At 39.4% G+C, this 10,259-nt stretch overlaps 1 protein-coding gene across 1 annotated transcript; it reads left to right on the forward strand.

The window, feature by feature from the left end:
* The first annotated feature begins 5,315 nt into the window (after positions 1-5,315).
* Positions 5,316-8,833, forward strand: LOC129718177 (BTB/POZ domain-containing protein KCTD3). Its single transcript, XM_055668667.1, has 7 exons — positions 5,316-5,596; positions 5,714-5,803; positions 6,030-6,265; positions 6,325-7,335; positions 7,395-7,514; positions 7,584-7,852; positions 7,922-8,833. The coding sequence occupies exons 1-7, from the start codon at positions 5,541-5,543 to the stop codon at positions 8,504-8,506; spliced, it is 2,367 nt and encodes a 788-aa protein (XP_055524642.1). The 5' UTR covers positions 5,316-5,540; the 3' UTR covers positions 8,507-8,833.
* The last annotated feature ends 1,426 nt before the right edge of the window (positions 8,834-10,259 follow it).

The following is a 10,259-nucleotide window of genomic DNA, read 5'->3' on the forward strand; positions in this document are numbered from 1 at the left end:
CTTACGAAAAATTCAACAGGGATCATCGCGGTGGATGAGGAAGAAGAGTAAGAAGCCAGATGTCGTCCCTTAGATGAAAACAAACATTTCTAGATGAACATATAAAAAGAACCAACATGTAAAATACTTAGTGAATCGCAGAACTTTCACAAGTTTTCGGCAAAATTTTCAAGAACTTCAGCAAACAAAATATCAATACATGCTGGTTTACGGTAGATCGATATATTTGCTGAATATTCGTCGAAACATATTGCTGACATTTGTTAAAAACTCCGCCGAGGTCGATCAGCTGTTGGGAAGTTTGTCGAGATAAATTAAGTGTATATGCCTTTTTAATAAAATTCGGAGTACTTCGTGATAAGGGCGAATCTTACAAACTGTGTACAAATAGAGATTGTACTGAAAATGTATTGTGCATTTAAATAAAACTTATCAAAACGTCGCTGATAAACTCAGTCAGGCACACTTCCGATGCTTATTTGTGTTGTTCTCGCAACACTGCAACCATCTCAGCCGCCACTGCGCTGTCAGTCCGACTTACAAAAACAAATACATTGAAATCATTCCCGCAGTTCACGTTGTGTGAACACGCAGTTGCTCTATGTGTTTGTAAAGTCGGAAGAAAGTTCGGAAGTCGGAAGTCCGACTTCCGAACTTTAATTTAGTCCTGACGCCACAATATGAAGTGAGCTACTATCTACCTTCAAACTTCGAAAAAATAATGTATCTCTTTTCTAACTATTAAAAAGTACGATGTTTGTTAAGGGCGAAATCTACTATATATCAAAACGAAGTAGAATGAGGAATACGCCCTTTTTGTTGTTTCCGTTGGTAAAAGGCGAAACTTGACTTCGTTTTGATGAATGGGCGAAATCAAAGTTGTCAACAAAATAAACATTAAAAGCAAAGGGTGTATTCCAATACAATAACGTAAACACGGCGTATAGTAAAGTGATACCACATACTTAGACATACGTAACACTGGCGATTTTTTTTCGGTACTCTTTGCCCCACATCACCCGGTACCAACACCAGTATGAACTTCTCGACGAAAATGAACGGACTCTACTCGAGCCCTCAACAAAGTCCCTTATGAAACTGTCAAAAAGTTGTTTACAAAATCAATACTGCATTTTTCGAGTGGGAACGAGACAAATGCAGGGCTGCGCAGGTACATAACCTCCATAAACTACTCAAACAGAGGTTTTTTTACAGAGGTTGGTACTTTCGAGTAGTTCATTTTATACCAACTTTTTTGGAAGATTTCTTCCTGAGTGTTACGTATGTCTTATGTATGTGTGGTTACTCTGTTTAGGGTAGATCCACTTTTAACGAAATTAAGTCAAATTTTACCTAATTTAGAGTAAAAACGACCGAGCGTGTACCCGTTAATGGGTAAATGGAGTTTACCTGGGAGGGAGAAACGGATACGAAGCTGTGTGAGTGTCAAAATGAACCAGAATGAAATGTCATTGACTGTCAATTTGAACCAAGGAAAAAACAGCATTTTTTTGCGAAGAGTATTGTTATAACTGAAAGGTATCGCGTTGCTCGAAAAAATATTCATCGCAAACAGTTTTTGTATTCATTGTCGTTTTACAAAATATTTTGGTTTTGTTTTTACGTGAAATAATAAATTTCATAAGCTTTAAGTAATAATCATGCTAGCGTACTTCGATTAATAAACTTGCGCTTCTCATGATTTAAGGCTTTGGTTACAAATTCGAAAACACTTCATCAAGGTCAAATTCAAAACTCTGAAAAAAATTTTATGCAACGGCAAATTAAAAAAAAACACAGACTTGAAGAATTAGTCTGTAATATTTGCACATTCAGTATTCCTTCGTTTGAGTCATGCATGCGTTACAGCAAGAAGATAGTTACACGCTATCAGAAAACGACGCATATGCGTGTTCTCTGTTTTGAGTGTAGTATTCGTTTCTTCCTCCCAGGAGTTTACCCATTAAATGGGTTGGCTCACTTTTTGGCGAAATCTCGCTTAATTTTTCAGAAGGACCTATCTAACATTGAGAGACTCTCTTTGTTTACTTTCTCTTTGATCAATAACTACACGCAGAGAAATGATTTTTAAGTTCAAAAATAAACCTCATTGAATTCAACAAAATATATTGTAGAATCACGGCTTACCAGCATCAGCGTTGCTGAACGAGCGAGAAGCATAACATATCCACTCCTTTCTGCTTGAGAATGAGATGTGTGCTACGCTTCTCCAGTCGTTCGCACACACACCTTCGAGACACTCTTTATCATTCACGCACTTGCCAGAGCAGCAGCCAGCATACAACCGCTCGCAAATTCTCTTCTATCTTTTTACTCACGCCGAGTACGCGAGTACTCGAATAAGAGTACTTGACTAGGAGTGCTTGAAAAAATGTGCCCGAAAACGAAAATGCTTCGTTCACCGACTCACGCATGCGGTTTGTCAAACGCTGAACTGATGCCAAGCAGTTTTGCAACGTGCACCGACAGCCGAAAGTGGGGTGATAAATCTATATAGAATCGCATGCTTGAACGTGTAGGGTATCGGAATATCTACTCGCAGTGATGTCACATTTTCACTGTATTTCGAATCTCAGGAAATCTCCTTGGTGATATTTCAATCTGTATAAAAATCTGCATATTTACTCAACATATCCCTTAGAAGAAAAAACGCAACATAGTTTGTTCATTGACTCATTTATGCACACGTTTACGCGTAACATATAAATATAATGAAAACTCTAACACGCTCAATAGCATTTGAGTTCATTTTCGATTTCCAACTATATCGAAAAGTTTATTTCGCGACCTCATGAAAATCAAAAAAAAAAAACTGTATAGTTCTGTACTTTTTCTAGAAAATCTGTAATTTGTATATACAGATATCTGTATGAAAAATACACAAAAAATCTGTATAAGTACTGATAAATCTGTATATGTGGCATCCCTGCCTACTCGTCGAAATATTCTTTTCGCCACTCCGCTTCGTCGTGCCTTGTCACTCCGTACCGTCATAATGCGTCTTGACGGTCTTAATAATCACCTCCGCTGGTTGTGCTCGCGAGAAAGGGAGGTACTCGCGAGTGGGAAAGTACACGAGCGAGAGTGTGTGTGAGAAAACTCGCAAGCATCAACGCTCGGTAGTGTGAAATGAAAAAAGTAAAAGAGTACAAGAAAAAGTACGACAGGAGTATCTCTAGTGTGAGATTTTGGTAGCGGCGAGAACGCCACTTGGAGTATCGCATGCTTTTTGCGAGCGAGTTTAACAGCGCTGACCAGCATTTTGTTTTGTTCCAACGAGTTACACCAGCCATTTCAAACATATCCGGACTACTTCGTGATTAGGGCGAATCTTACAATGACAACAAAACTCAAAAAAGGCAAACAAAGTTTTCAATTGTTTAATATTTAATATTGAATTTAATTTAATATTGAACAATATGTTTGTCATCCAAATATTCTAATAAAAGCAAAACTGCTCTAGCTTTGTACATGGTAAACCTAAAACTTGAATTTTAGTCGCTTTACATGGTATATTCAAGAATTGATTGTATCGCCCTTTACTATGCGCCTTTTTCGATCTGCTCGACAGTATCACCCTATACTTTGCGCCTTATTCTGAACTGCTCGACAGTATCGCCCTTTACTATGCGCCTTATTTTGTTTGGTCGACAGTATCGCCCTTTACTATGCGCCTTGTTTTCATCTGCTCGACAGTATCGCCTTTTACTATAGGCCGTGTTTACGTTATTGTATCGGAGTACGCCCTTTGCTTTTGATGTTTATTTTGTTGACAACTTTGTTTTCGCCCATTCATCAAGATGAAGTCAAGTTTCGCCTTTCACTAACGTAAACAGCAAAAGGGCTTATTCTTCGTTCTATTTTATTTTGATATAAAGCAGTTTTCGCCCTTAACAAACATCGAACTTTTCAATAGTAATTAAAGAGATACATTATTTTCTCGAAGTTTTAAGGTAGATAGTAGTTCACTTCATACGTTTTCGGTATAATCTCATTTTGTTTACAGTTTGTTAGATTCGCCCTCATCACGAAGTATTCCGGATATTGTTTGTTGTTTCAACAACCAAACTTCCATTGTTGTTCGTTTCAAAGAAATTTAAGGTCCAATTCAAACAAAAACAATCATTTGAAGCAAAATGCATATTGATTTTATTGAAAAATATTTTTTAACAAACGTGCGAGTAGTTTCAAGAATTTTATTATTTTTTAAATTCCTTTTACTTTATTTTACTATATAAAAGTCATTCATCGTTTGAGTTATCAAATATTTATTATCTTAAGATAATTACAACTTCGATAATACAATAAATCATTAACCTTGTGAAGATTTATCGTAACAATCTGTAGATTATGAAGGTTTGCCATTATTCTTTTCTCCGTTGTTAAAAAAACTTCGAATACAAATAACCAATGCATTAAAATTTCAAGACACTGACCAAACTTTTTCTCCAAGAGTTGATTCCATTCCATGCACTTCGTCCTGTCTGCTAAAAACGGAGGCCGTATAAGCTCTTCTAATTCCTTGCGCTCAACAAATTTTAATGTGTCTCTAGTGTACCCGTTTTCTGGAAAAGAAAAAGTTATGTAACTATGCCTGGTAAATTCATGCAATTTATTTTTTTACCTAGAAAACAACTAATTACCACATCTGTCACACCGAAAGATTTTAGCAGCTCCGACAAATCGATATCGAGAGCCTCAATTTCCATTTCAAATGAATCCATATTTCTTTTTTGAATAGGTAAAATGGCGATCCCGTTCGTGAAGTGATGCCAGAGGTGAGAAGAACATGCTCAGTGTGATAAGTGATGCCAAATATCAGTTTTTTTTAAACAAATTTATTGTAGAATCTATATTCGTATTTATTAATACTAATATAGCACTTTAGAATGAAACGATTTTGATTGTTGAAATTAAAATATTTCTTTTGCATTTAAAATCAAGGATCGAGATTAATTTAAAAATGGTTTACAATAAATTCTAAAACTCGCTATTCTTCTGCGTGTATGTTATATTTTCCATATTTCATAACACTCAATGCATAGTAAGCAAGACAGTATAACAATCTCTCGATTAAGGGGAAGAAAGCTTGGAAAATGTCTTTAATGACGACGTAATTAACGAAACAAAGTAAAAGAGGAGAGAATCTGTCATAGTTACTCAGGTCCTTTTGAAAAATTTCGCGAGAAATGCTTGGAAAAGTACCCATGAATGAGTTTTCTTTTCTTACCGTGCATAGCCACCTCTGAATGATTAATCTGTCAGCGTATACGTTTTCTCACACGCCCTTTTTTTGATTTATGCCAGATTTATTTGATCTTTGTTGTGAAATTTATGAACCTAATCGTGTGAAAGATATTTTCTATAAAATAATGGATAACTAGAAACATAGTGAAATAGAATTAGTGAAAGTGAATTTAAAAATCCAACAGAACAATGTTGAAAACAAAAATCCCTTTGTAATCGTTATAGTGGATAATTTGCAGACGTGATTTGAAAAACTGCTAGCGAATTATAAGATGGCCTATTCTAGCCACATCAGCGATATCGTCAACCTAAACGTTGGTGGAACTAGGTAAGTTTTTTGTGGCACTGATACTACACGTAATAGCCCACAAATACTTCTTGTATGGAATTGTTTTCGATTTTTTTTTGGCGAAGCATAAGACCTCGATAATTTTGTGTTTTTCAGATTTTCCACATCACGTCAAACTCTTACATGGGTTCCGGACACATTCTTTACTTCATTACTCAATTCTGAACGAAACGGTCGAATATCAAGGTACACTTTCAGCTGAATATAGGCAATCTGCAACTTTGGTCGTGGCACAAATACAGTTTTAATTTACTGTGAATTGTAAAAACAATTATTGAGTTAAGAATCGTAAGGCATAGTTATAGAAGTTCTTAGCTTGCTATTTGTGCTTAACTTCGCAGCGATCATCGATGCCCGCCTGTGTTACCATTGAGTCTGTGCGTAACTAATTTGTATATCACATTTATTATAGCTTACGCGATGAAACCGACGCAATTTTCATCGATCGAGATCCCAAACTTTTCTCCATAATTCTCAACTATTTGCGAACTAAGGAAATAGATATCAAATCCTGTGACATTCGTGTACTTCGCCATGAGGCCGAGTTCTACAACATATCTCCACTGATCAAACGGTTAATGTTGTGCGAAGAGATGGACCAATCGAGTTGCGGTGATATATTGTTCTACGGATATCTCCCGGCACCAAGTAAATATTTGTTTAAATTCTGTGATATTTTGATTGTGAATGAGTTTACTTACTTGTAGACATTCCTACGCAGGAACCAGCTATTCCGTCGTCTTCAACCAGCTCGGTCAGCGGAATAACGGCATGTAACTCACTGTCTGGTGTAGTATCGAATAGCTCAACTCAGTCTGGCAACTCGAAACCGCAAACGGATACGTTTTCAGTTCCATCTACTTCGCAACCACCATCAGCTGGTACATCGACGGCAGTGTCCTCCGTTGGAGGACCATTTCACACATCCTCTAATCCGCGACCTGGTTCGATGGTTCGAGTTCCAGAATTTTCACAAAGTTCAGGTTCTTCTGGGAGTAGCGCAGGTGGAACTAGTGGATCTCGCCATGCGGGTCATTCACGAAATTCTTCTTGGGATCTTCGCGTGTCGTACACTGGTAACGGACGTAACTCACAGTGGGTTCCAGGACATTCGCGAACTGCCTCGTTAGACATGATGCGACATCACTCTCGAAATTCTTCCGTTGATTTGAATAAGTACATTCGCAATGAGGTTGGATTGGTATTCGGCCCAAGCCAGTCGTCTGGCTGGGCAGATCCGATGCGAGTGCAAATTATAAAAGCTCATCACAATTGGATTTTGGTTGCTTATGCACATTTTGTTACTTGCTATCGCCTGAAAGATTCTTGTGGTTGGCAGCAGATTTTCGTTTCACCTTATGTAGAGCAGACGATCGAGCGGATTGCTATAAATGCTAAAATGAGCCTGGCGACATCCGCTGGCGAACAGTCGCACAGCAAAATGGTTGCAATCTCGTACGGCAGTCAGATACGACTGTGGGGAATCTCGGAGGACGGAAGTAAAAGCGACGTTGGAATTTTTAATCTTAATGTACGCGTTGAGTACTTGTTTTTTATTGGTAGCCAACTGGTGGCACTTTCATCATCTGGTAAAATTGGCGTGTGGCATGCAATGACACAGCATTGGCAAATCCAGGACTTGGTTCCTATTTTGGCATTTGATACGGCTGGTTCGTTTCTATTACTCGGATGCAACAATGGCTCAATTTATTATATTGGTTTGTGTTTTCGTTTGGTCAGGGATTTAAACATGCAACTGAATCAAATATTTTTTCAGATATGCAAAAGTTTCCACTTAGAATGAAGGATAATGATTTGCTTGTTACTGAGTTGTATAAAGATCCATCAAACGATTCAATTACTGCCATTTCAGTTTACCTAACACCGAAAACAACAAGTAAGTAATCGTTTTGTAGTAAAATGAATCATAATCGTGTCAAATAATATATTTCGTTCTCTATTTCAGGTCTATCTGGAAATTGGATCGAAATCGCCTATGGAACCAAATCCGGCTCGGTGCGGGTAATCGTTCAGCACCCGGAAACGGTTGGCCACGGACCCCAGCTGTTCCAAACCTTCACCGTGCACCAAAGCTCGGTTACCAAGGTAACGTTATCGGAGAAGTTTCTCATCTCGGTGTGTAGTGAGTACAATCACGTGCGCACCTGGCAAGTTACGCGGTTCCGCGGTATGATCTCAACCCAACCGGGCTCGACACCGGAGGCTTCATTTAAGGTATGGATTATAATCGTTTGGTATAAAAACAATCTAATCTGTAGTCTTTTCGTTATACTTGTCCACTAGATCGTTTCTTTGGAGGCAGTGGATTCCACTTACAGTTACTCGGCCGGTAACGATTTTGGGCCCTTCGGCGAGCAAGACGACGAGCAAATTTTTGTGCAAAAGGTGGTTCCAGATACCGATCAGTTGTACGTGCGACTTGCATCGAATGGCGAGCGTGTTTGTCTAATCCGTTCCGTAGATGGAACCACTGTAACCTCGTTCTGTGTACACGAGTGTGAAGGATCGTCTCGAATGGGATCTCGTCCCCGCAGATTCATACTGTCGGGACACTGTAATGGTGCAATCCAAATGTGGGATCTAACGACGGCACTAGAGATTTTCAAGAAGAAAGATCAACACAAGAAGTTAATTGGAGGTCCTACGGCAGACGAACTGATAAGACTATTAGATCAGTGCGATCTCAGTAATAGCCACTGTTCAACACCATGTATGTCACCGTGCCCATCGACGATTTCAGTGGGAGGAACGGCTAGCGCTGCTCGATTAAAACCGTTTAATGTGGCGTTTCTCAACCAATCTGCGGCAGCGGCTGTCGCGGGTGGAATTGTTGGCGCTGGTCTGCCCAATCCGGACCAACCGAACTGATCTACGCTAAGACGTCGACGTGGGATTTGAAAGTGGTTGTGCTGTTATCTGAATCTGTAGGCGGCATCACATGGTTACATGGTATAGCGTTCGGTCTAAACTTAACGCGAATATATATTCTCTAATTGTGATTTTACTTTATAACATACGATAATAACGATTTGTCGTTAATAATTTTGCTCCATAAGAGCGATTAAATCTATCGACGTTGACGATTCCTGAAACCATTGAAACAGTAATATAAACAATGGCTATGGCATTAGCTGGTATTTTAAATTTTAGCCAATCCAAATATGTAGAAATAAATTATATTTTTGAATAAAACACGAAACAATCATTAGCCTATGTCTCGAAACGCATGGATACCTCCTAACCAAATCTCCAGGTATGATGCCGTTTGGCATTACCTACCTGACATGTAAATTCGATTAGTGTTTAACTACTCTACTTGAATTCCGAAAAATGAAACTGTTAACCATGGTTAGAGAACAGATTAATTTTTAATATGCAACACGGTTTGTGGCAGGCAGGTAGCAACGCTTCCAACGAAAGATCGGCCCTCCACGAATTCAGATTAGCCGTGATGAAATCGAGGTGGTAGACGAGTTGGTATACCTGGGCTTACTGGTGAATACTGACGAAGCCTCATCCCAGGAAATCGTACCTGGTTTGGATTTCGGAGGATGTTCCGCTCGAATAAATCCACCACCGCACGAAGTTGACCGTCTACAAAACACTGATCAGACCGGTAGTCCTCTACGCTCTCGAAACTTGAACGATACTCGCGTAGGAACAACGCGCCCTTGGGGTCTTCAAACTGAAGGTGCTGCGTACAATCTGCGGTGAAGTGCGGATGGAAGAAGGATCGTGGCGGAAGCGGATAAACCATGACTTGCATCAGTTGCTGGGAGAACCACTCATCGTTCAAACGGTGAAAATCAGGAGGCTACGGTGAGCTGCGCATGTCGATCCGCCTGAAACAAGGTGACGAGCTGCGCAGCGAGCAAGATGGAGCTCGATCAAGTGGAACCTGTGGGACGTCTGCAGATGACATGGCTGCTCTTCGAGCAGCAAGGGACACTTCGGCCTGGTGGTGACTGGTTAGGTGAGGTAAGTTTGTGTCAATTGTGCTTGTATTTAAGGTTGTAGGTTTTCTCCGTTAACATAATCAATTAATGCCTCCTGACATAACATTATTTAGTCCCTAGTGTCGCTGACATCGCTGGTTTTTACAGGTTATGGGCCCTTCCACAGAAGAAGAGGCGAGCAACTCGCCTCGCCCCTAGTCACTGACGAGGCGAGCAAAATTGTCAGGGGGGATCGATCTGTCAAACATCGTGTAACCAACATATTCGGCAACATGGTGTTTGTTTTGGTTTTTGTTCTTTTTGGTTATGAAATTGATCGATGTGAAATATTATAGAATTGGAAAGTTTTTTTATCAAAACTCGAGAAACCGCGGAAAAACTTTTATGAATGTGTTGTGTAGTGATTTTTTCCTCATTATCGTTCATAGTTACAAACGTCACGGACCAACAAACGTCATGGACCAGAGCTGATCTGCGATAACGCACACATATATGAAATTTGACAGCAGTGAATCCCCTCTGAAAATTGTGTATTATGCACCCCTTTGGCATTGGGCCATGTTTCATCTCAACATATGTGTAAACGAGATAGCATATCACCGCTTCTTTTCATGCATCTTTATCTTATTGCTGACAGCGGGCACAAATTAATTTGAGCCCATGAC

This window comes from Wyeomyia smithii, chromosome 1 (assembly GCF_029784165.1).
Source record: "Wyeomyia smithii strain HCP4-BCI-WySm-NY-G18 chromosome 1, ASM2978416v1, whole genome shotgun sequence".
Taxonomy (NCBI): domain Eukaryota; kingdom Metazoa; phylum Arthropoda; class Insecta; order Diptera; family Culicidae; genus Wyeomyia; species Wyeomyia smithii.